The following is a 26,567-nucleotide window of genomic DNA, read 5'->3' on the forward strand; positions in this document are numbered from 1 at the left end:
AGACCTACAAGACCTTTTAGAACAAGCACCCAAAAGAGATGTCCTTTTCATTAAAAGGAACTGGAATGCAAAAGTAGGAAGTCAAGAAACACCTGGAGTAACAGGTAAATTTGGCCTTGGAATGAAGCAGGGCAAAGACTAATAGAGTTGTGCCAAGAGAACGCACTGGTCGTAGCAAACACCCTCTTCCAACAACACAAGAGAAGACTCTACACATGGACATCACCAGATGGTCAACACCAAAATCAGACGGATTCTATTCTTTGTAGCCAAAGATGGAGAAGCTCTATACAGTCAGCAAAAACAAGACCGGGAGCTGACTGTGGCTCAGATCATGAACTTATTGCCAAATTCAGACTTAAATTGAAGAAAGTGGGGAAAACCACTAGACCATTCAGGTATGACCTAAATCAAATCCCTTATGATTATACAGTAGAAGTGAGAAATAGATTTAAAGGACTAGATCTGATAGACAGAGTGCCTGATGAACGATGGACGGAGGTTCATGACATTGTACAGGAGACAGGGATCAAGACCATCCCCATGGAAAAGAAATGCAAACAAGCAAAATGGCTGTTTGAGGAGGCCTTACAAATAGCTGTGAAAAGAAGAGAAGTGAGAAGCAAAGGAGAAAAAGAAAAATATACCCATTTGAATGCAGAGTTCCAAAGAATAGCAAGGAGAGATAAGAAAGCCTTCCTCAGTGATCAGTGCAAAGAAATAGAGGAAAACAACAGAATGGGAAAGACTAGAGATCTCTTCAAGAAAATTAGAGATACCAAGGGAACATTTCATGCAAAGATGGGCTCGATAAAGGACAGAGATGGTATGGACCTAACAGAGCAGAAGGTATTAAGAAGAGGTGGCAAGAATACACAGAAGAACTGTACAAAAAAGATCTTCATGACCCAGATAATCACGATGGTGTGATCACTCACCTAGAGCCAGACATCCTGGAATGTGAAGTCAAGTGGGCCTTAGAAAGCATCACTATGAACAAAGCTAGTGGAGGTGATGGAATTCCAGTTGAGCTATTTCAAATCCTGAAAGATGATGCTGTGAAAGTGCTGCACTCAACATGCCAGCAAATTTGGAAAACTCAGCAGTGGCCACAGGACTGGAAAAGGTCCATTTTCATTCCAATCCCAAAGATAGGCAATGCCAAATAATGCTCAAACTACCACACAATTGCACTCATCTCACATGCTGGTAAAGTAGTGCTCAAAATTCTCCAAGCTAGGCTTCAGCAGTACATGAACTGTGAAATTTCAGATGTTCAAGCTGGTTTTAGAAAAGGCAGAGGAACCAGAGATCAAATTGCCAACATCTGCTGGATCATGGAAAAAGCAAGAGAGTTCCAGAAAAACATCTATTTCTGCTTTATTGACTATGCCAAAGCCTTTGACTGTGTGGATCACAATAAACTGTGGAAAATTCTTCAAGAGATGGGCATACCAGACCACCTGACCTGCCTCTAGAGAAACCTGTATGCAGGTCAGGAAGCAACAGTTAGAACTGGACATGGAACAACAGACTGGTTCCAAATAGGAAAAGGAGTACGTCAAGACTGTATATTGTCACCGTGCTTATTTAATGTCTATGCAGAGTACATCATGAGAAACGCTGGAATGGATGAAGCACAAGCTGGAATCAAGATTGCCAGGGGAAATATCAGTAACCTCAGATATGCAGATGACACCACCCTTATGGCAGAAAGTGAAGAGGAACTAAAAAGCCTTGTGATGAAAGTGAAAGAGGAGAGCGAAAATGTTGGCTTAAAGCTCAACATTCAGAAAACTAAGATCGTGGCATCTGGTCCCATCACTTCATGGGAAATAGATGAGAAACAGTGGAAACAGTGTCAGACTTTATTTTTTAGGGCTCCAAAATCACTGCAGATGGTGATTGCAGCCATGAAATTAAAAGACGCTTACTCCTTGAAAGGAAAGTTATGACCAACCTAGATAGCATATTCAAAAGCAAAGACATTACTTTGCCAACAAAGATCTGTCTAGCCAACACTATGGTTTTTCCTGTGGTCATGTATGGATGTGAGAGTTGGACTGTGAAGAAAGCTGAGTGCCGAAGAACTGATGCTTTTGAACTGTGGTGTTGGAGAAGACTCTTGAGAGTCCCTTGGATTGCAAGGAGCTCCAACCAGTCCATTCTGAAGGAGATCAGCCCTGGGTGTTCTTTGAAAGGAATGATGCTAAAGCTGAAGCTCCAGTACTTTGGCCACCTCATGCGAAGAGTTGACTCATTGGAAATGACTGATGCTGGGAGGGATTGGGGGCAGGAGGAGAAGGGGACGACCCAGGATGAGATGGCTGGATGGCATCACCAACTCAATGGACGTGAGTTTGAGTGAACTCTGGGAGTTGGTGATGGACAGGGAGGCCTGGCATGCTGCGATTCATGGGGTGGCAAAGAGTCGGACACAACTCAGCGACTGAAGCTGAACTGAACTGATGTCCAGTGGAAGAGCATTCTAGGCAGGAAGAGCAGCCAGTGCAAAGGTCTGGAGGTAGGACTGTGCCTAGTGCGTTCAAGGAACAAGGAAGTCCCTAGAGAAAACCATAATTTAAAAAGAGACACGCAGCCCAGTGTTCACTGCAGCACTATTTACAGTAACCAGGACATGGAAGCAACGTAAATGGCTATCAACAGAGGAATGGATAAAGAAGATGTAGCCCATATACACAGGGGAATGTCACTCAGCCATAGAAAGGAATGAAGCTGTGCCATCTGCAGAGACACGGATGGCCCTGAGACTGTCATACAGAGTGAAGTAAGTCAGAAAAAGAAGAATAAATATCATATATTAACGCAAACGTGGAATCTAGAAAAATGGTATAGATTAACCTATTTGCAAAGCAGAAATAGACACAAATGTAGAGGCACGTATGGACACCAGGGGGATGAAAAGGGTGTGGGATGAATTGGGAGACTGGGATTGTCATATACACACTGCTGCTGCTGCTGCTAAGTCACTTCAGTCATGTCCGATTCTGTGCGACCCCATAGACGGCAGCCCACCAGGCTCCCCTGTCCCTGGGATTCTCCAGGCAAGAACACTGGACTGGGTTGCCATTTCCTTCTCCAATGCATGAAAGTGAAAAGTGAAAGTGAAGTCGCTCAGTCGTGTCCGACTCCTAGCAACCCCATGGACTGCAGCTCACCAGGCTCCTCCCCCCATGGGATTTTCCAGGCAAGAGGGCTGGAGTGGGGTGTCATTGCCTTCTCCATATACACACTACTAGGTATAAAATAGGTAGCTAATGAGAACCTACTGTACAGCACAGGAAACTCCGCTCATTGCTCTGTGGTGACCAAATGGGAAGGAAATCCAAAAAAAAAAAGGGCTGTCTGTATACATATTGCTGATCCAACTTCGCAGTATGGTAGAAACTTACACAACATTGTAAAGGAGCTATACTCCAATCAAAGTTTAAAATAAGGAACAAGGCAGTCAATGTGGCTGGAGCAGAGGTGGGGAACATGGGGAAGAGTGGATGAGCTCAGAGAGAGAGATTATACAAGAATTGCAAGCCATGCAAGGACTTGGCGTCTAGTCTGGGTGAAATGAGACACCATTAGAGGGTTTTGAGGTGTGAAACTACATAATCTGACACGATGTTTTAAAGGCTCACTTGCTGCTCCGTTGAGAACAACCTGTAGAGGAGCCAGGGTGGAAGCAGAGAGACCAATCCGAAGCCTTCCAAAGGAATGTGGGCAAGAGATGATGGTGGCTGGGATCAGGCTGGTAGCAGTGAAGAGGTGAGGGGTGGTGGATTCTAGATCTATTTTGAGGAAGAGCCAATGGGTCTTCTGATGTGGGGGGAAAGGTTTGGGAAGGGAAATCCAGAGTTCACCTTTGGACACATTAAGCTCAAGATGCCCTAATAGATTTTCAGGTAGGAGTGTCAAGGAGGTGGTTGGAGACAGGTGCCTGGAGTTCAGGGGAGAGGTCCAGGCTGGAGTTTTAAGCTTGAGGGTCATTGGAGAACAGTTTCAGGGGTTAGTGAGAACAAAAACCTGGTCAGAGGGAGCAGAATAGTAGCACTCAGGAGTGGCCTCCTTCCTGAAGTCCTCCTCTGCCCAGTGAGCTCGCTTCTCACCCTCCCCACTGCTCAGTCCCAGCAACATGCTGGAGTCTCCACTTGACAGATGGCAATTTGCCCATGACCCAAAACCAAGCAAAGCAATCCAATGAGGCTGATGCTCAATTACTCCTGATTCTATACTACTGGTGGTATAGATAAAGAGAAGCTATCTTAAGAAGTTCTGTTTAAAAAGTTGTGAATCTAAAAGAGAGTTTTGCATTAGGTATATCAAATGCTGGAATTCTTACATTTTTCTCCTCTATATAAATTCAATATAAATATAATCTTGGGCATGATATGATTGTTGTTTTTCAGTCACTCAGTTGTGTCTTACTCTTGTGACCCTGTGGACTGCAGCATGCCAGACTTCCCTGGCCTTCACTATCTCCCAGAGTTTGCACAAATTCATGCCCATTGAGTCGATGATGCCATCCAACCATTTCACCCTCTGCTGCCCCCTGCTCCTCTTGCCCTCAGTCTTTCCCAATGTCAGAGTCTTTTCCAGTGAGTTGGCTCTTTGAAACAGGTGCCCGAAGTATTGACTGACAGCTTTCGCATCAGTCATTCCAATGAATATTCAGGGTTGATTTCCTTTAGGATTGACTAGTTTGATTTCCTTGCTGTCCAAGGGACTCTCAAGAGTCTCCTCCAACACCACAGTTTGAAAGCATTATATTATAGCAAACATCTAAAGATTACCCCAAACCTAGAAATTTAGGGAAAATTCCAATGTAATTGAATTGCTCACATAATATTTAAATAAAAACAAAGCGTTATTTTATTGAAAAGAAAAATATCAGAAGAAAGGAATTGGATACTTAACTGTGAATATAGTGGTGACTTTTCAATGACTTCAGTTGCAAAGAGGAGCAGAGAAACAGGGCAGCGGCTAGAGGAGAAGTTAGAATCCAAGAGGAGTTGCTTTCTTATGGGAGGTATTGCAGCCTGTGTTCACGCTGATGGGAACGGACTTTTCTGTACTTTCTTCCCTGTCTTTGCTCATTCTGTCCCAACTCCTTCAAATCCTTCAGGGTTCAGATCAGGTCCCCTTCTTCTCTGAAGCCTCCCCAGCTTCCCTGAGCCAGACACCAAAGGACTCTTTGCCCTTCCCCATTCCTAGTTCCCATAACATCTATTCAAGGGCATTTTTAAGTACAAGTTCTCTGAGAATCACTCCCTATCTTGCCCATCTTTGTATCCAAAGCCTTCTCACTCCTCATTTTTCACTCAAGAGTACACCTAGAACTGCTTGATAAACGTTTATTGAGTGAACAAGTGAATTCCAGGGAGCTGAATTTACACAGGTTGGTCCAGGGACCTAGAAACAGTGATTTTATAAGTAGTGTATCTCAAACTCTTCTCTTGAAATAGACTTAGTAAAGTGAATGTTTATGTAGGGCCATCTGGAGAAACAACCAGAAGCAACTGGAAATTTCCAGCAACTGGAAATGTTTCCTTTAAAACTTCCTGAAACGTTCCCTGGTGGTCCAGTTGTTAGGGCTCAGTGCTTGCACTGCTGGGGCCCACATTCAATCCCTGGTCAGGGAACTAAGATCCCACATGCAGTGCAGTGTGGCCTGAACAAAATAAAATTTTTAACCTACCCTGATATTGCTCTGGGTTTATCTTATTTCCAAATAATACTGTAATTTATTTATTATTTATTATTCATTTTCTCCCAAAAGTCTTGAAATAGAACTGTACTTCAGAAAGTGACCCACCTTCAAAGTACGTGTCTCTTGGTTTGAGTATCTGGTAGGGGATTTGACACTGAAGAGGTTGCTTTACAAAATAGTGAGGAATTTGTTAGCTTGCAAGGTATTATTGGAGAAGGCGTTGGCAACCCACTCCAGTCCTCTTGCCTGGAAAATCCCATGGATGGAGGAGCCTGGTGGGCTGCAGTCCATGGGGTCATGAAGAGTTGGACATGACTGAAGCGACTTAGCAGGAGGAGCAAGGTATTATGATCGTATTCTGCCTCTGTGGGTTGTCACGTTTTAATTATAGGAGAGAATATACGGAACATGTATATCTACCTAATTTATAAGAGGCAATATTTTCTAGTTAGGTAGCATAGTTTGGTGATTAATAATAAAACTAAAGCAAAAGCTCTGGAGTCATGCAGACCTGGGTTGCAGTCTTGGTTACATTATTCATTCATTCTGAGAGTGAAGTTGCTCAGTGGTGATCACCTTTTTGCAATCCCATGGGCTGTAGCCTACCAGGCTCCTCCATCTATGGAATTTTCCAGGCAAGAGGACTGGAGTGGGTAGCTATTCCCTTCTCCAGGGGATCTTCCCAACCCAGGGATCGAACCCAGGTCTCCCACATTGCAAGCAGACACTTTACCCTCTGAGCCACCAGGGAAGCCAAAATAAGTGGGTCATTCATTCTGACTTTACACAAATTAACAACCCCTCTAAGCCTTGGTTTTTTCCATCTCTAACACAGAGACAGGAAGAATAATGTTCCCCACCTCCTTGGGTTGTCGTAGGTATTGAGTGAGGTATTGCTTGTATAGCCCTTGGCTCTGTCACTAGTACATAGTAGAAAGAAAGTAGAAAGTGAAGTCGCTCAGTCATCTCTGACTGTTTGCAGCCCCATGGACTGTAGCTTGCCAGGCTCCTCCATCCATGGGATTTTCCAGTGGGTTGCCATTTCCTTCTCCAGGGGATCTTCCTGACCCAGGGATCGAACCTGGGTCTCCCAAACTGCAGGCAGACTCTTTACCATCTGAGCCACCAGGGAAACCAGAGCACATAGTAAGTGCTCAATAAATAAGTGGGCCGGAAACCCAGACCAGCAAATAGATGATTACAGCGGGTTGCCATTTCCTTCTCCAGGGGATCTTCCTGACTCAGGAATCAAACCCGGGTCTCCTACATTACAGGCAGATTCTTTACTGACTGAGCTACAAGGGAAGCCCCAGTACATAGTAAGTGTTCAATATATAAATGGGCCAGAGACCCAGACCAGCAAATAGGTGACTACAGCCTTCATTGAGAAGTGATGGGGCAAAGGGTACTGAGTCCAGTGGGAGTCCCAGAAAAAACATTAACGAAGGCTTCCTGGAGGAACTGACATCTTCTCTGAGCAGCTGAAAGCAGGCTGGGATATGTTATGGGAAGAATAATAAGAGAGCTGTGTTTCCCTGGTGGCTCAGATGGTCAACTGTCTGCCTGCAGTGTGGGAGACCCTGGTTCAATCCCTGGGTCAGGAAGATCCCCTGGAGAAGGAAATGACAACCCAGTAATCTTGCCTGGAAAATCCCATGGATGGAGAAGCCTGGTAGGCTACAGTCCATGGGGTCGCAAAGAGTCAGACACGACTGAGAGACTTCAATTTCTGCTGTCTTTTCTCTTCCGTTAATGGCAGGCGAGGAGAGATGAGAGGTAAGGCTGTAAATGGCAGGAGCAAGAGATCATATAGGACCAGATAGCCATGGAGAAGTTTGCCTTTCACTCAGAGAGCAATGGGGGTCATTGGAGAATTCTAAGGAGGGGAGAAGCAGACCAGATATGCAAGACTAGGGGGAGAGAGACTGGTGAGGAGATGAGAGGTGGTGTGATCTGAACTAGCGCTGGCCAGGAAATGGAGAAGGTGACCATGTTTGTGAGACATTTAGGAAGTAGTGATAATGACTGAGTGAAGGCTGGTGGAAGGAGATGGGGAGTATGATTTCCAGGGGGCACAGTGATGCCTTCCACCAAGACAGAGAGAGAAGGAGTGAGGTACAAGATGGCCAGTTCAGTTTTGGACACGCAGACTGTGAGGTAGTCACATGAAACCATCCCGTAAATGGTTATATACATAGATCTTAAGCCAGAGAAGGTTCCAGGCTGGAGAAAGAGTCTTGCAAGATAGGCTCAGTAACAGCCCCCAAAGATACCCAGGTCCTAATACTTAGAACCTGTCATTGTCTATGGCAAAAGGAATTTTGCAGATGTGATTAATTTAAGGATCTTGAGGAGGGGAGGTTATCCCAGATCCTCTGGATGGGCCAAAAATGTAACCATAAACATGCTTATAAGATGGAGATCAAGGGAAATTTGACCACAGAAAAGAAGGTAATATGACACAGAAGCAAGATGGCCTTTAAGATGCGAACTTTGCCCCAGGCCAAAGAATGCAAGGAATGTAGTTCTAGAAGCTGGAGAAGGTGAGGAAACAAATTCTCCTCTAGAGCCTTTGGAGGGAGTGTGGCCCCGCTGATACCTCGATTTCAGTCCAGTAAACTTCAGACTTCTGACCTTTAGGACTATAAGAGAATAAATAGGTGTTGTTTTAAGCCGCCAAATTTGGGGTAATTTGTTACAGAGGAAATGACCAGAGAAGACATCAACATAAATGGTGTAAGGAGAGCTGTTGGGATTGCATGAAGGTTTCCAGGAAGCCTGGGTGGAGTGAGAAGAGCAAGGGGTCCAGCCTTTAAGATACACCCAGAGGAATTTCCCTGGTGGCTCAGTGGATGGGGATCTGCCTGCCAATGCAGGGGACATAGGTTTGATCCCTGATCGGAAAGGATTCCAGGCAGCATGGAGCAACAAAGTTCATGCATCACAGCTACTGAGCCCATGTGCTGCAACTACTGGCTAGCTAGATACTCTTCTCAATAAGGTAGTGGGGTGAAATACCATGAGATCATTTCAAAAGGGGGGAGATTCAAGCTTAGAGAAGCAAGCAATTCACTCAGCTGTGTACAGCTTGGTCCACAGCAGTGCCAGGATGGGAACTGAGATCTGACTCCAAAGCCAATGCTCTTCAGCGCAGTGCTTCCTGATATTTTCTAGAGGACCTCATGCTCCAGAACTAAACCTAAGTGGATTTTTATCCTGAACACCATCCCTCATCCACCCAAATATATACGTCCTTTCCCAAGAGGCAGAGTTTAGTGGGTGCGAAGGAGTGGTAGTCTTGAGCCTGGTCGGGATGGTGAGTCGGTGAAAGGCAGGAGACTGAGCCCAGAAAGAATGAAGGTGTGGGTGAGAGGGCTGGGTAAGGGGTAGTGGGGAACCAGTTCCTGGGCGCCTGTTGGGTACACGCACGTGTGAGGCTCCCTCCTGCCCAAATCACAACCAAGTGGCATTAGACTTCCCATTCTGCAGAGAACGAAACTGAGGTTCCAAGAAGGGACGTACTTTCCCTTAAATCACAGCTAGCTAGGTCACCAAGACACACAGACCCCGGAGGCACGGTCCACGGTTAGGAACAGAGCCAAGGGGCGGGTGTGGGCGGTCCTGGCCGAGCAGAGGCACAGAAACTGGTGTGCGGGGCAAGGGAGGGGTGGGGAGATCCGGGGCGCCGGCAGGGCACCGAGAGCCCTCCGATCCCGGGCTCGAGAAAGCGATGACGGACCGGGTGGGGATAATGCTGAAGGGTGAGATCGTGAGGGCTGCGAACCAACAGACAGGAGAGAAGACGCAGGGTGCATTCAGGAGGGGTGCGGAGATGGGGTCCCGGGCTTTGGGAGGGAGGGTAAGCTCAGAGGCCCCGGAGCCCGACAAACGGGCGGAGCCCTGGACGCGCCGAGAGCGAGGCCGGGCGGAGGAGCTTTCAGGGAGGCCGAAGGACCCGGCAGAGACGCACCGAGAGGGGACTCGGAGCCCTCTGAGGGGCTAAGGGCGGTGACGCGAGCCGGGGGCGGGGCCGATGGGCCGGGGGCGGGGCAGCGAGCCAGGGGCGGGGTTTTCAGGAGCCGGGAGGCCAGGGGCCGGGGCCGATGGGCCGGGGGCGGGGTAGTGAGCCAGGGGCGGGGCTCTTAGGAGTCGGGCGGCCAGGGGGCGGGGTCGATGGACCGGGGACCGGGTAGTGAGCCAGGGGCGGGGCTCTTAGGAGCCGGGAGGCCAGGGGCGGGGCCGATGGGCCGGGGGCGGGGCAGTAAGCCAGGGGCGGGGTTCTCAGGGGCCGGGAGGCCACGGGCGGGGCCGAGGAGCCCGGCGAGGGCCGAGGCCGCGCGGTCCCGGCTAAGGTGCAGAGAGAGGCTGGACGGCTGTGGGCCGGGCTGAGAAGCGGGCGGGGTGGGAAAGGTCGGGGCTCCCGGGACGCTTAGGGGAACGCGGCAGTGCCAGGCGAAGGGGGCGGGGCGGCACGGAGGGGGCGGGGCACGCCGAGTCTTGGACTGCGCTCGCGGCTGGCGGAGAGGCCGGCCCCGCTCAGTGCAGCAAGCGCCCCCCGGGCCCCATTCCGGCAGCCCCGGCGCCCACACCTCGCGCCCGCCATGCCCGAGCAGCTCAGCGTCGCCGAGTTCCTGGCCGTCACGGCAGAGGACCTCAGCTCCCCGGGCGGGGCTGCTGCCTTCGCTGCCAGGATGCCCCGGTGCCGTGGGGCAGCCCTGGCGCGGGAGGAGGTGAGAGGAGGGCCGCGGTGGGAGGGGTCTGGGGTCCCCCCAGGGCCTTTCCTTGACCTTCACAGGCGTGACCCGAGCAGTGACGGTCCTTACCGCGCCCCAGAAACCTGCCCCTTCTCTAAATCTTTGAGAACCGAGCGCATCTCTAACATCTGGGTCCTCCCCGTCGAGTGCCTGGGGCGGAGGGCGAGGAACCATCTGGGGGGCCTCGCAGTCACCTCGACGACAGACTTCCCAGGTCGAGGGACATACCCACAATGTTCTTGATGACCTGCAGCCGGGTCGCTTGTGGGTTTGCTCAGCGCCTCACAGCATCTGTTTGGGTTTTCATCTTTGGAGCCCCACAAGTTCGTCCCCTAAGTCACTCCCTTTCTGGGAAGACTACCTTCCCGCCACAGTCCTGAACGAAACTTCTCCCTGGGAACAGGGAGGCCCCCTCTCCCCCAGACTGCTGGTTCTGAGATTTGGCTGGTGTTGTGGAATGAATGCGGAGGAGAAGGCGCCAGGAGCCGGGGTTCACCTTGGCCAGGCTGTTCAGGAGTTTACAGTCTCCTCTCCCCTCCCCTCTCCTCTTTGTCTTTTCCAGCACTGCCGTCCCAGGCCTTTCCTTTGGCCTTTGCAGGCTGCCCCACCCCATTCCCCTGCTCAGAGTTCTTTCCTTCTCTCCAGACCCACCGCACTTTCCTGGGCCTCCTCTGCCGGAATATTCTAGGGCAGACACCCTGAGGCTTTGGGCCAAAGGAGAATAATGTGTTTTTGCAGCTCCCTTTCAGAAGGTGCCCTGAATTTAGGTGGCGTTTTGGACCTCAAGTGGCTCTCACCTTCCATCCTTCACCCTGAGAATATTGAGCACCTACTGTGTAGCAGATAGAAAGATTAGTAGTTCCTCATACTCTGGGCCAATGTCTTGGGGAATCTCTCCTCCTTCTCCTCTCCCCTGCTGTCTGAACCCCCATCCTAGAGTAGTGATGATAGACGACTGTGGAAAGATCATCCTCTTTGGGGAAGGCGGTGGACCTGTGTTCAAATTCTGGCTCCGCGGTTTGCCAGCTGTGTGAGCTTGGGCATGTGACCTGATCTGTTTGTGTCTCCACTTTTGGCATCTGTAAAATGGGGATAATAATGTTTGCCTCATGGGACTATGGTATTAAATGAGGCCACGTAGGTAACGCATGCATTTTGATTAATGGAATGATTATAGGGTTAATTGACAGACCTCTTTAGACAGGGCTGGGTCTCTTTTTGTCCTCATGTCTTTCACAGTTCAGTCAGTTCAGTCTCTCACTCATGTCTGACTCTTTACGACCCCTTGTACTGCAGCACACCAGGCTTCCCTGTCTATCACCAACTACCAGAGCTTACTCAAACTCATGTCCATTGAGTTGGTGATGCCATCCAACCATCTCATCCTCTGTTGTCCCCAGCCTAGCCTAATGCCTTGCATATAGTGGGGGAGGGGCAGTACTTGTTTGAAGCAGCGATGACCTTTGGCTTCTTTCCTTGAGCAGAACCAGTAGCTTGGAACCTACCGCCTGTGAATGTAGGATGTATTTTACTGGAGGCTTACAGGGAAACTGCCCAGAACCTCCTCTTGAGGAGAGAGAGCCTCCAGAGGATTGTCTTCATTTTGTGACCTGGAAGAGGTCAGTGGGATCAGCATCCTTAGGGCTCTCACAGTTCATACTCCTGTTGGGGTTGTTCATTAATATGTTAAATCAGAGCAGGATCTGGAGAAAGGGCTGTACTATGAACCTTTCTCCAGGGACAGAAATGCCCATTTATGCCCGTGCATCTGGTCTTGCCCGGCTCCGTGTGGGTAAGCACTGTGTGCGCCTGGGGGAGGGAGTCCTCAGAATGGATCTAGAGGCCGCTGCAGGCTCCTGTCAGGACTCTGCCTTGGCTCCAGTGTAGGCCTGACAAAATCCGAATCTTTGCCTTTGAGACTTTAGTTTGGTGCATGCCTGTGTTCATTTTTGCACCAGGAGGGTTTCTGACACCCAAATTCAGCTTTTCTCTTCAGCATGTCAGTGCCTCAAAAGTTAGACTCTGACCTTTGGACTTTGCTGAGGTTTCCTGTTTGGCTTTGCATTTGTGTTTATATTTACATGCAGTTTGATGCTGGCATTCCCCCAGTCTCAGTTCTGGGCATGACTGACCCCCATTCTTGAAGCTCCATTTGGCTGAATCAAAATGTGACTGATGCTCAAAGCAAGTCCTCCAGCTGGTTTCCTGGGAGTAACTAAGGGCTCTGTCCTGGGACTTGCAGTCTTTTTTTTGCTGTCCTGCTAAGGAGGGTCCTGGGTAGGTTACAGGAAACTAGAATATCAATGCTGAGAAGCGCTTGAAGGTCACGATCACCTAGGAACTCCCATTTAAGATGGGGAGGGGACACATGTATACCTATGGCTGATTCTTGTCAGTGTTTGACAGAAAACAACAAAATTCTGTAAAACAATTATCCTTCAATTAAAAAATAAATAAATTAAGATTAAAAAAATAAATCTGAAAAAAAAAAAACAGATGGGGAAACTGATATCCAGAGAGTACTATAGACTTGTCTAAGCACCCACAGCTGGGGAATGGAAAAATCAGCATTTCCACCCAAATATTCTAACCCTTGGTCCTATTCGCTTTCCTTCTAAACTCCCTATGTAATTTCTCTGAACCTCAGTTATTTACCCTTAAGATGGGTCTAATAATCCTTCCTTGCTTACCTCTCTGTGTTGGTAAAGGTTTTTGTTTTTAATTTAAAACTGTTCAAATATAAGGGAGTATTAAAACAGATAATCATTCTATCAACCACCTTCTTCCTGTCCTGGGCCACTGTTACATTGATATTCACAGTAATACAGGTGAAAATGGACCCAGGGAGATTAAGGCAGTTGCCTTGTGTCACATTGTGGATCTGTCTGACTTTAAGGCTGCTCTGTGTCATTTCTCCATGCTATTTCTTTGCTAGACACCAAGAACATAAAGATGCTGCTCGGGTTTGCTGTCTGGTAAGTGGAGCCCCAGGAGTCTATCCAGAGTACACAGAGAAAGATATGGTTAGTGCCATATGAGACCAGTGGAGCAAGGCAGGGAGCGAGACTGATGTAGTCAGGGACAGCTTCCTGGAGGAGCTGACACTTCCCAGATGAGTTTTGAAGGATGGAAGAACCCCACTAAGTGGAGAGGACAAGTGAATGAATATGGAAACAGATGGGAAGAAAGCATATTCAGGAACCAAGTAAGCCACTATGACTTGTAGTGAGCCACTAAGTCTCACTATGACAATGCTGAGACTTTACGATATGTCATGTATCTTAAACTACCAATGAACGTACAGTGGGTCTTGGATGAATCAGTCCACCACAAATACGCTTGTGCTTTGTATCTGTTTTTGGAAATTTAATGAAGTTTTCATTGAACAAAAGACATACTGATTTTTAATTAAAAAATTTAAAGGCAACAGAAAAGCTGCAGTCACCTCTGACCATGTCTCATGATTCCTGTCCTCTCCCCAGAGGTAACTGCTATGTAAATGTGCACGCTTCCCAGTATCTGTCCTCAGAGAAAATGTGTTCTCAGTAAAGGGGTGGTGGTGAAGAGGGATGTTTACCTAAATCAGTATCGTGTCTTATAATGCATAGTTTTAAGTTTCCTTGGAGTCAAATTAATCTTTTCCTTGGTAACTTAAGCGCTTGTTTTTGAATCTAATTTTAGAAAGGATTTCATTCTTAATTCTCAGTATTCTTGTGAATTCTACGTTCTGCTTTGTCATGTGTCAATACTCGTTTTACCCAAATAATAACATTTTTGTTTTTAAAAAAATGGTAGAAATTATGTAATCTTAGAGATTTTTTTTGTTTGCAAAAAACAGAAAGCCTCTCAAGTCTATGTTGAAGGGAAACTTGTTTTAAGGAATTAGAGGTGCCTTGTGGTACTGGGGAGCAGTAGACCTCACCCAGGCCTCACCAAGGCCCCACTTGAGGCTGCAAAGTCGTCAGGAGCAAAAGCAGCTGCTTCATCCTTCCCACTGCCTCCGGCCTCTGTTTCTTTCTGCACCCCTGAGCAGTGCTTTTGCTCACTCATCATCACCCAGGCCCCCAAGGGCATCACACAGTCTTCCGGGAGGGCGGGCATCATTAGCCCCACCTTCACGTGAACTCACTGGTCCAGCTTCTAAAGGCAACCAAACCAGTCTTGTGTCCCACTTCCAAGTTCCTGGTAGGTTGGTGGCCCAGCCCACCAACCTTCTGGACTGGTTCCAGAATCTGGGTCTCCGCCCCTGGTTTCATCAGCAGAGGTCATGAAGGGATAGACCCAGGCAGGGAAACACAGCCACGGAGACCTACACTGTGGGAGGAGACACTACTCAGAGAAGAGGAGCAGGACCTGGAAAGTCCCCACCCTCACCCCTACTTGTCCATGGCAATCCATTTGGCACAGTCTAGGCTCCAGGGAGAGGCGCTGTGTTCATCCTGTTTTCTGCCTCTGGTTATCCAGGTGAAGAGGAACCCCAATTTGGAAAACTCAGCCGTAGTGCAATTAAAAAGATGGCGAGCTGAGGCGTGCAGCATGACTTGGAGGGTCTTGAGGGTCATTTAGGCATTTGGGCTTTTTGCTGGACAGCAGAGACAAGTCGGCCAATCATGTTGTCTAAGGATTGGATGAGGCTGTCGTTGCTGAGGGACAGTGGCCAACATCGTGCAGGGAAGCTGCTCCATGCCAGGCCTCACATTAGGCCCTGGGTAGACACATTACTCATTAAGAGAGACACAGTCTCTGCTCTACTGAGCTTATAGTCTCCTGGGGAAGACAGACAGTAAGTAGGTCAGTAATTGCACCTGTCATAAATGTCATGGAGGCTCCTCCTCCCTGTCTAGGCCTGCCCTGAGGCTTGGTTCTGGGTCCTCATCTCTGCAGGCAGTCTCATCCATACACATGGGTTCAGTGTTCTGGCTTCAGCTGGCTCACATATGTGTACCTTTAGCCCAGACCCTGGAGAAGGCAATGGCACCCCACTCCAGTACTCTTGCCTGGAAAATGCCATGGACAGAGGAGCCTGGTAGGCTGCAGTCCATGGGGTCGCTACTAGTCAGACACGACTGAGTGACTTCACTTTGACTTTTCACTTTCATGCATTGGAGAAGGAAATGGCAACCCACTCCAGTGTTCTTGCCTGGAGAATCCCAGGGATGGGGGAGCCTGGTGGGCTGCCGTCCATGGGGTCGCCCGGAGTTGGACACGAATGAAGCGACTTAACAGCAGCAGCAGCAGCCCAGACCCTCGTGTCCAGCTGCTCACATGGCTGTTTCACTTTCACTTGGTCAGTGTGTCCAAAGCCATGTCACAACTTCTGCCCCAGGCTAGCCCTTCCAGTTTTCCCTTTTCAGAGATAGGTCCTTCCCTCTCTTCTGCTACACAAGCCAGAAGCTCCATGTCCTTCATCACTAAAGGTAATTAGTGTTCACTTCTAAGCATCTCTGTCTGCTTCTCTACATCGCGACCCTGGTCCCCGTCACTGTCACCTCTCCCCTGGAATGCTGCACTGGCCTCCTAACTTGTCTTTCCACTTTCGCTCTGGCTCTGTTCTCCCTAACAGCCCTGTGTCGCTGTCTTTGGCAGCATACATCCTAGATACATTTTACATTTACTTGCGTAATTACTTTATTAAAAAATGATTTTTCACTAGATTTTGACTTCCATGAGACAAGAACCTCTCTCACCACTGGATCCCTAGTGTTGACCGTAGCACCATAGTAGGAGCTCAGAAAATATCAGTGGAATGACAATGAAAAGACGAAACCTGAAAAGGAGCATTAATAATAATAATAATAATGGGGTGAGGGTGCTCTAGTTGGAGGGAACACCTTAGGGAACATCTGAGTCGGTAAAGAACCTAAAGTGTTTATGATACTGAAAGAAAGCCAGAGGAACAGAAGCATAGCCTGGCAAATGGAAGAGCCCCCCCGAGATGCGTTTGGGAAGCAAGGGCCAGATGATCTTCAAGTCTGTAGGCCCTGGTGGCAAGTCTGGATTTTATTTATTTTGCAGGCAAGCAACATGACCCAATTTATATTTTTTATTTATTTCTTTTTAATATTTGCTTTCTTTAATATTTATTTATTTATCTGGCTGCCCTGGGTCTTAGTTGCAGCATGCGAACTCTTAGTTGCTCCATGTGGGATGTAGTTCCCTGACCAGGGATTGAACCAGGGCCCTCCTGCATTGGGAGCAAGGAGTCTTAGCCACTGAACCACCAGGGAAGTCCCCCTCAACTTATATTTTAGAAAGATCGTTATCAGCTGCTGCATGGAGATGAGATGGGAGGAGTCGGGAGAAGACCCAGGGAGGCTGTTGGCAGCTGTTCATGGAAGAGACGATGGTGGTTGTGGGGAGAAGTGATTGGGCCTGTGGTTGATGGAGAAGTGGGCAGATTCTAGAAGGATTTTATAAGTAGTGACAGCAGGATTTGTTGATGGAATGCATGTGGGGAGTGGTCAAGAATGGTTCCCAAATTCCTAACAGAGGAATGCCATTGCCCCTTCCCAGGAAGAGAAATCTGAGACAGGAACAGGTTTGGAGGGTAGTCAAGAATTCTGTTTTTACATCTTATAGGTTTTTGAAGCATTCAAGTGGAGAAGTCAAGAAGACATTTAGGTATATTCATTTGAAGGTCAAAGGACTAGGCAGGAGATACACATCTGAGAGTTGTCAGCATTGAGATAGGCTTCCCTAGCAGCTCAGACGGTAAAGCATCTGCCTGCAATGCAGGAGACCTGGGTTCGATCCCTGAGTCGGGAAGATCCCCTGGAGAAGGAAATGGCAACCCACTCCAGTATCCTTGCCTGAAAAATTCCACGGACAAAGGAGTCTGGTGGGCTATCGTCCATGGGATCGCAAAGAATTGGACACGACTGAGTGACTAACATACACACACAGCATTGAGATAATGGGTTTCAGACTTGGATCTGTGTAAGCATCACCTGGCATCATTCCCAGAGTCCTACTGAATAGCTGTTTCTTACTTAGCCTTCTTATTGCAAGTAACAGAAACCAACCTGAGCTGATTTAAACAGAAAAGAAGTTCACTGAAAGGGAATATTCAGTAGTTCACAGGATTTCTGGGAAGCTGGAGAACTGGGGCAAGGCAGCAGACGGGATCTCAGCCAAGCCACTCTCCTGAGCCAGTTTGGCGAGGACACTGCTGACATGCATTAAATGCCGCAGCTTGTACCGCCGCTGTCCCCTGGGAACTGGGTACCTTCACCGTTGGTGTTGTTATTCAGTCGCTCAGTCGTGTCAGACTCTGCAACGCTATAGACTGCAGTATGTGATGCTTCCCTGTCCTTCACTATCTCCCGGAGTTTGCTCAAACTCATGGCCATTGAGTCAGTGATGCCATCCAGCCATCTCATCCTCTGTTGCCCCCTTCTCCTGCCCTCAGTCTTTCCCAGCATCAGGGTCTTTTCCAATGAGTTGGCTCTTCGCATCAGTTGGCCAAAGTATTGGAGCTTCAGCATCAGTCCTTCCAATGATATTCAGGGTTGACTTCCTTTCGGATTGACTGGCTTGATCTCCTTGCTGTCCAGTTTTGCCATCAGTATCAGAATGATCTTCCACTCTCTCTGCTCCTGATTCAAAGTCTGCGTTGAGTGCCTCTGATTGGCCAAGCCTAGCTCCTGCATTCCTGTTCCCTAGCTTCAAGGGAGTCTGGAAATCATTAATTTGGTCTTGGCAGCTTTTGTAGAAGGCAAGCTCTGCTGAGGCTTGCGTAGCAAGTAATTTCCCAGGTGTAGGAAAGAGGTTTAGATACCAGTCTGGCAGAAATGAGAAATGTCCTTGGCAGGCTCACCAGCCTGCAGGAGAATGTCTGGGAATCTGCATCTTAATCCACACCCCAAGGAGATGCTCATGTAGGTGGTCTATGAACTACATAATGCATTTATTGCATTTAATGCATTTAGTGCTTAAAGAAGTGGGAGTAGATAAGATCCCCCAGGGAAAGGAATGAAGACAGTCTGGGCTCAAGCTCTGGGGAGCTCCAGGTCTGACAGGTTAGGATGGGAAGAGTAGTTAATAAGGGAGATAGAGGAGCTGCCAGGGAGGAAGGAAGGAAATCAAGAGAGTGCAGTGCCTCAGAAGCCAGGGGAGGAAAGTTTCGATGAAGGAGCAATGCTCAGCTCTCTCAGATGTCCAGAGGTCAAATAAGAAAATGACAGAGCCATGACTCCTAACGTTGGCAACTTGGAGGTCATCGGTGACCTTAAGTGCTATTTTAAGGTCACCTTAAGTGACCTTAGTGCTGTTTTCCCCTCCGGCTTGGACTAATTTGAGGGGGAGACAGATGAGAAATTTTCCTGAGAAGGGAAGTAGAGACATGGGATGCTAACCAGGGACCTGGGCCAAGAGGGTTTTCCAGGCCAGATTTAGAACCCGGCTCTGTCTGAGCCCAGCCTCTTCCCACTCCAGGCTGCCTCTGCACGAGGACACAGGGTCCTCCTGGAGTGTGAGCCTCAAGCCCAGTCTTGCAAAGTCTCCTTGTCTCTCCAAATTTCAGTCTTTGGGCCCAACTTCCTTGCTTGGTATTCAGCTGTTTCTGGCCACCAAGGTGACACAGGCAGGTTTGGGGACAGAAACTGGAGTTTTAGGTCAGAGTAGAAGGGAAATGCTTTCTGCAAAGTCAGTTTGGTAGTATAGTCCTCAGATATCTTTGCCAGAAGAGTCCTTTGATAGGCTCAGAGTATATGCAGCACTGAAGCCCACAGGGGCACAGTGAGTTCCCCAGACTCTGGGGCAGGGCTTTGGGCCCCCTTTGTTCTGGGAACTTTGGGAGTGGGCCTCACTGTGAAGGTACAGGAGGCTAAGCTGGGAACAGCTGCTAAAGGTTTTCTTTTTTAAAAATTATTATTTTTTTTTGGCTGCACTGCATGGCATGTGAGATCTTAATTCACCAAGCAGGGATCAAACCAGCACCCCTTGGTTTGGAAGCACAGTGTGTTAACCCCTGGACTGCCAGAGAAGTCCCTGCTAAAGGTTTTCTAACTGGGCTTGGTTTTGACTTTGAGCTTTCAAGAACTTCAGATGTTGTTGGCTCCACCCAGACCTACAAATCAGAATCTCCCAGTGGTGAGACTTGGGCAAGGGAACAGTCAGAAGTTCCCCAGGCAACTCTGATGAGCAGTCAGAGTGAAAACTATTATGGTGAGCTGTGCATGCTCACTTAAGGTTTGTTACTCGTTAAACACTATTTATTGAACATCTGCTGTGTTAAAATGGTAGTCTCTGAAGGCATAGATGTGACAAGGTACTCACCTGGGAGGGAGAAGAACTCATGCCCATGGAAAGATGACTGACAGCCCATAGCATAAAGCGGTGTGGCTGAGATCGAAGGAGAGAGTCCTGTAACTGAAGTCAAGCAGACTTGGGTTTGAATTCTTATGGGTTATGTGACCTCAGGCACATGACTGGAATGGTCTGAACCTCAGTTTCCCCATCTGCAAATCAGGGTGTTGATAACTGTCTTATGGGGGTTTTTTGAGGGGATTACATATAAAGCCTCTAGCATCTACCTGGCACATAACAGATACTTAATTTTTTAAAATTCTTTTTTACTGAAAACACAAGTATCCCTGCTTATAGAATAGTTAAGTAGATTAGTAACCACAGAGAAAAGGGGAAGGTCATTGCAATAGGGATGAGGTAATTACTGTGAGTAAGCACTAAAATTGTGTAGTTCTGGCACCGGAGCAAAATGAGAAATCTTGTGTACCTTGCAAGTGTCCGGGAATGAGTAGCTGAGCCTGATTCTGGACGAGACGGGGTGTCCCCTCAGCTCTGCCCTTTGCTCTCTCCCATCCATTTCTTTCCACATCAAGCATTTGTTGAGAGCCGTCTCCATTCTCAGTCCTGGCTGCACATCACAATCCCCTGGGTTGCTTTTAGATAGATAGTTTTTTTTTTTTAATAGAGATAAAGTTCATATGATACAAAATACACCATTTTAATCATTCTAAAATGTACTGTTCAGCAGTCTTTATTCACAGGGTTGTGCAATAATTGCCACTGTCGAATTCTAGAACATTTCCATCAGGCCAAAAAAGAAATACTGTGCTCACTAGAAGTCACTCCCCACTGTGACTCCCTCCAGCCTCTGGCAACTGTCAGTCTCCATGGATCTGCCTATTCCAAACATTTCACTTCAGTGGAATCCTACAGTATATGGACTTTTGTATCTGGCTTCTTTCAGTTAGCTTAATGTTTCAAGGTTCTTCCATACCCACCTGGCAACATTATAAGCATTTCTCACGTACATATTAACTCTTGTAATCCCCATCAGAGGCACAGAGAGATGAAATAGCCCAGGAAGCGGAATTGCCAAAGCACGTATACAGGATGTGCATGCAATATTTGCAGCTTACTTACACTAAGAATTATTCACTGATTATATGAAATTCTAATGTAACTGCGTGTCCTGTATTTATTTTTGATACATTGGGCAACTGTGCTAGCAGTAAGTGGCCAAGCCAGTTATTTGGACATGAGCACATGGGAGTGCCTCACCTCTCACTCCCCCGGGGACTCTGACTTAACAGGATGTTAAGTATGAAGTGAGGCTCCGGCTCCCTTATTTTTTTAAGCACTCCAGGTCTTTCCCCTGATAAACTGGGGTTGTGTCTCAGGCCCTGGGCATGCAGAGATGTCTGCTATCTTCTTCCAGGCTTCTTCTTCCTGGCTGTCATACAGCCCTCCCTGTGTGCCTGACACTGGGCTAGGTGCTTAAATGCCTGTTGGCATTCAGTCTTATGGGATAAGTGCTATTTTTATCCCTTTGAACAGATAAGGACATGGAGGCTCAGAGAAACTGAGTCACTTGCCCAGGTCATAACTAAGAGAACTAGAATTTGGCCCTCAGAACAGTGTGATGTCCTGAGTTCTTAACCCCTGTTGCCTTTTCTGTGTTTCCATAGGGCCCTGCTACTATTCATTTACTCATTCATTCATTCCACGAAGGTTTACTGCTGCTCACGTGCCAGGCCCTGTGCTGGGTGCTGTGGATATAAAAGCAAATGAGCCCACCCTTGCCCTCCCCTTGTAATTAATTGATTTTTTTAAAATTCTGGTGGCCCTGGGTCTTCACTGCAGCGCCACAGGCTTCTCATCAGAGAGCAGTCTCTAGAGCGCCCGTTCGGTAGTTGCAGCAAATAGGCACTCTAGTTGTGGCATCCTTAGTAGCTCCAGGCATGTGGGATCTTAGTTCCCCGACACCAGGATTAAACCCCGGTGCTCCGCCCACCCCAACCACCCCCACCGCCTGCTGGCAAATTCTTATCCTTGCCCTTTTAGTGTTTTCAGTGCCCGTAGAGAGTCAGAAGTGGTAACTAGGGGCCACAATTGCTCTGATAGAAGCCTGTGGTGGGCCTGGGGTGGCATAAAGTCAGTTCTGTTTTGGTGGGGGGCAATGACCTGTAAGCTGAGTGGGAAAGGATGGAATGTTTGCTAGGCAGCATGGCGAAAGGTCCAGCAGCTGGAAACAGCCAGACACACTGAGGAGACTGCAGAGCTGGGGAGGACCGGGGTTCAAGGGGTTCGTGGTGACCATCAGGTGGGGGCAGGGAAGGATTCACCCAGGCCCACCCAGAGACCCCAGAGGATGGGAGGCATGGGGCCCTGCTGCCCTGTCCCGGGGACAGGCTGCATTCTCCTCAGGGTTGGGTGGAATTCAGGGCTCGGAGCCAGAGGTCAGATGGGAATCTACAGCAATCCTTGGGCAGAGTTCTTGCTGTCTTAGCTCATCTCTGCCGAGCAGTCTCCCGAGGAAAATCCCAGCCAGGAAACTTGGGGTTTGTGGAGGCCTCGGTGCACACAAAGGGTGCGGCTCCCTTCCTGCAACCCCTCTTTCCCCCCAACCCCAACCCCGCTTCCCATCCCACCACCCTGCAAGGGGCAGCTCATGAGGCTGAGTTGGCAGGGCTGGCTGGGTGCCCGGGATGGGGAGACGGCTTCAGGAGCCCGACCGTGGGGGCACACGGCCAGCCACAGTCTCCAGCAGCTCAGGAAGGAAAACAGCGAGAGACTGAGGGACCCTGAAATAATAAATGTCGGAGCTGGCAGGAGCCTTCCATGTCACCGCCCAGCCCCTCGTTCCAGACAAGGAGTCGGCCTAGGGAGGGAAGGAGACTGACTGCTCGAGGTCACAGCGGGGGCCGGGGCAGACCTGGGGCTGGCAGTGGAGCCCCTCCTCCGGACCGTCCCAGCCTGGATGCTCAGGTGCTGGGGATGGGGGATCATCCAGATGAAAACTATTTGGAGACATTTGCTCCTGCTGGTGGGGCTTCCCAGGTGGCGCTAGTGGTAAAAAAAAAAAAAAAAACAACTCATCTGCCAATGAAGGAGATGTAAGAGACACAGGTTCGATCCCTGGGCTGGGAAGATCCCCTGGAGGAGGGCATGGCAACCCACTCCAGTATTCTTGCCTGGAGAATCCCGTGGACAGAGGAGCCTGGTGAGATACAGTCCATGACGTTGCAAAGAGTCAGACAAGACCAAAGCCGACTTAGCACGCCTGCACACTCGTGCTGGTGGCCAAGCTTGGGGAAGCCTTACCGAAGATGCTTAACTCAGCTCTGAGTCCAAGAGCTTTGACCAGGAAGGGTCATGTCTGCAGGTGGGGAAACTGAGGCACAGATGGAGAAAGGAATTTGCTCAGAGGGATACAGAGGGGCTGATGGCAGAATTGAGCCTAAAATTCAGTGCCCCTACTCCTTTCCCTAAAAATGTTTCTGCATTGCTTCCAAAGATACCTGACATCCACCGTTAGAAAAACCATGACCTAATTTATTAATAATCTTCACAGCCATCCTTACAGAGCTGAGTGGGGCTCAGAGAGGGGTACAAAGTGAAAGAAGGCTCTGGAGCAGAGGGCGCTACTTACAGGACTCTGAGCCAATTGCCTCACTTCCCCCAGCCGCAGTTTCCTCATCTATAAAATGGGGAGGATATTAACTACTTCACAGGAATAAACAAGGAAACAGAAATAAACCAGCATTCCCTAAGTGGGGGTGGTGGCTGGATTCATGTAAGTAGATCCTCCTGGGAGCTTGGAACCCAAGTGTTTCCTGCTGGTGATCTGCTTTGGGCCAGGCTGGGCTGTGCTGTCCCATCACCTAGTCAAGCCTGAGGTTCAAGGTTGCACCCCTTTTCTCCCACTTGGGCCTGGGTGTGCAGATGCGTCCCTGAGTCAATCTTTCTACCACAGTAATTTTTTTTTTTTTTTGGCTGAGTCGTGCGGCTTGCAAGATCTTAGTTCCCTGACCAGGGGTTGAACCCATGCCCTCTGCAGTGGTAGCATGGAGTCCTAACCACTGAACCACAAGGAAGTCCCATCTACCATGAGAATTTATCGGGTCACTCTTCTCTTGTTCAGAACTCTGCAGGACCTCCCCATCACTCGTGGGCTAAAACCTAGAGGTTTGGGTTAAACGCATGGATTCTGAAGCCCGAAAGCCTGGGCCTGAGTGCAGTCGCACCACTTACCAGCTATGTGAGCTGGACAAATGCCATAACTTCCTCGGGCCTCAGGTTCCTCATCTGTAAAACTTTCTGGGGATGTGACAGGATTGTGTGAAATAATGCAGAATCTGTCACGTTCTTAGAAGAAGCATGGCACGTGGTGGTAATGTAAAACCATCCCCTGGCTTCTCACTAGGAACATGGGCTCCCAGTGGGTCATGCAGGGTCCCACTTAGCCTGAAGCCTCACTACTCGCCACTTCCCCACCCAGCCTGGTAAGTGCCTGCCACATAAGTTCCAGGCCGTTCCGCAAATGTGCTGACGACCCAGGGACTTTGCCAAGGTGCCTCTCCCCTCTTTTTTTTTTTTTTTAATGAATTAATTGGGCTGTGCCGGTTCTTCCATGAGGCGCAGGGGACCTTCGGTCTTCATTGCAGCATGTGAGATCTTTAGCTGTAGCCTGTGGGATCTAGTTCCCTGACCAGGGGTCAAACCCAGGCCCCCTGCACTCGGAGCACAGAGTCTTAGCCACTGGACCACCAGGAAGTACCCTCTCCCCTCTTAGAGTTGTCTTCCTGTCCTGCTTTTCTCCACCAATGTCTCCTCATCTTTTCAAGGCTCTGGTGAAGCACTGCTTCATCCCAGGGTAGGGTGGGTGCTCCTGTGCCCTCCTCCGCCCAACAGGCATCTCTTCTGCTCCAGCCTCATCCAGGCCACCTCAGCCCTTGGCTGGGCACATCCTTGTCTACGTTTGGCCTGACCTCCTCTCCCCAGCACTTGCACAGTCAGGCAGAGCACAGCTGGACACTCAGTATGTGTGGACAAGCCCCTACTGCAACTCTGTTGGAGACCTTACCCCAGCCCCTGCCTCGGCCCCACTGGGCAGAGAGGGGCAGCCTTCAGATTTGAGGTCCCAGAGTAGATGCTGTTTGGGGAGTAGAACTGAGCTGGGATTGCCTGGAGGTGGGATGCTAGCAAATACTTCCCAGTCCCACCCTTGCCCCTCCTTGCTGGCCACCCATGAAGGGCCCTGTGGGGCTCCCTGCCTTTCTCTGGATCTGCTGGTTGGGCAGGTGGGTGAGCAAAAGCAAACTTAGAGCGTGATCCAAACAGGACAGCTCACATTTGCAAGGGCTACAAACTTAGCCAGTCCTTATGATCCAAATCCCAATGGAAAGTGGCTGAAGCAGGAGTGACTATCATTCCCATTAAAAAAAAAATTGTTAATTTATTTAATTGACTGCGTCAGGTCACGCTGGATCTTTCATTGCTTGGACTCTCTAGTTATGGCACACAGGCTCCAGTTTGGGTCCTAGGTCGGTCTCTGCCACTTTCTGGCTGTGTGAGCTCAGGCAACTTTCTTCACCTCTCTGAGCCTCACTGACATCAGCCAGATGGGAATAAAAGCAATACCTGCTTTATCGGGATGTTGTGAGTCCTAAAGGGTGGATGTCAAATTGCTTTGCAAACTGTAAAGCCCTGTGCAAGTTTTGGATTTATTCTTTCCTTAGTTTGTTTGCATTTCCAGTGAGAGCTGGGGCCAGAAACTCACCTGAGCTTTTGTTTTGCAGTCTGTAAAATGAGGAGATAATGTTAGATTATCTCCCATATTCTGTGATTTAGTCTCTCAAGGGACGACATCATGGTCCAAGGCAAAGGTAGAAAATGGTTTTCATCTCCTGTGCCAATTATAGTTTGGTAGGTAGAGGCTACCTGAAGAACTGCCTTAACACAATGATGAAACAAAGCCAGTCAGTGGGGAAGATACTGTGGTGGATTAATCATGGCCCCAGCGGTCATGAAATCCCACAGAAGACGTGCCTATGCCCTGTATTATAATAGTCCAAAGGAATGAATGTCCAATGGTGAAATTTAATCTGCAGCTCCCAAGGCCTTAGCTTTACCAGCTCTGCCCCCTGGGTTGGGTCGCCATGGTTACCTCAGCTGGTTCTGAGAAACCACAGGCCTGAAGAATGGCTCCTATTGATGAATCCTGACCCAGGAAGGGGACATGCAGAAGGCCCTTCCAAGCGGGGAAGCTGGGCACAGCCCTAGTGCTGCCATCTGTGGACTTTTGCTGCAGTGAGGGAGAGCACGGTGTGTGTGTGGGGTGTGTGTGTGTGTGTTTATGTCTCGGGTGGGGTGGGGGGCAACATGGAGCTGTATCACCAACTGGAATTCAGACTTTGTCCAAGCCCAGCCAGGCAAGGCTGCCTGAAGGACTCCAGTTGATTTTCTAAGTTCAGACATGTCCCCAGAACTCTGAGTTTCGCCTCCCTTTGCCCAGTGCCTGCCCAGACTCTTGCGTGAACTCTTAGCTTTGAGAGAAATCTAAATGGCCATCCCTGTTGATTCAAAATCTGAACCACACTCTACCACCCGGAGTCCTGAATACTTCAAGCTCACGCCTTCCAGGGTAGCTTATTCTTCCTTAGGAACTTCTTCCTCTGAGCTGATGTCTGTTTCTGCCTCTCTAACTTCTACCTGTCAGTCCAGGGAATCCTGTTCAGGGCCAACTTCAACCAATCTGTTTTCTCTCTAGTAGGACAGCCCTCAGAGAAGGCAATGGCACCCCACTCCAGTACTCTTGCCTGGAAAATCCCATGGACAGAGGAGTCTGG

At 48.8% G+C, this 26,567-nt stretch overlaps 1 protein-coding gene across 1 annotated transcript in view; it reads left to right on the forward strand.

Moving 5' to 3' along the window:
• The first annotated feature begins 10,320 nt into the window (after positions 1-10,320).
• ASAP3 (ArfGAP with SH3 domain, ankyrin repeat and PH domain 3) overlaps positions 10,321-26,567 on the forward strand; it is a 48,721-nt gene continuing 32,474 nt past the window's right edge. Inside the window, 1 exon segment of the mRNA XM_052635734.1 lies at positions 10,321-10,449. Within this exon segment, the coding sequence (XP_052491694.1) occupies positions 10,321-10,449 (129 nt within the window).

This window comes from Budorcas taxicolor, chromosome 2 (assembly GCF_023091745.1).
Source record: "Budorcas taxicolor isolate Tak-1 chromosome 2, Takin1.1, whole genome shotgun sequence".
Taxonomy (NCBI): Eukaryota; Metazoa; Chordata; class Mammalia; order Artiodactyla; family Bovidae; genus Budorcas; species Budorcas taxicolor.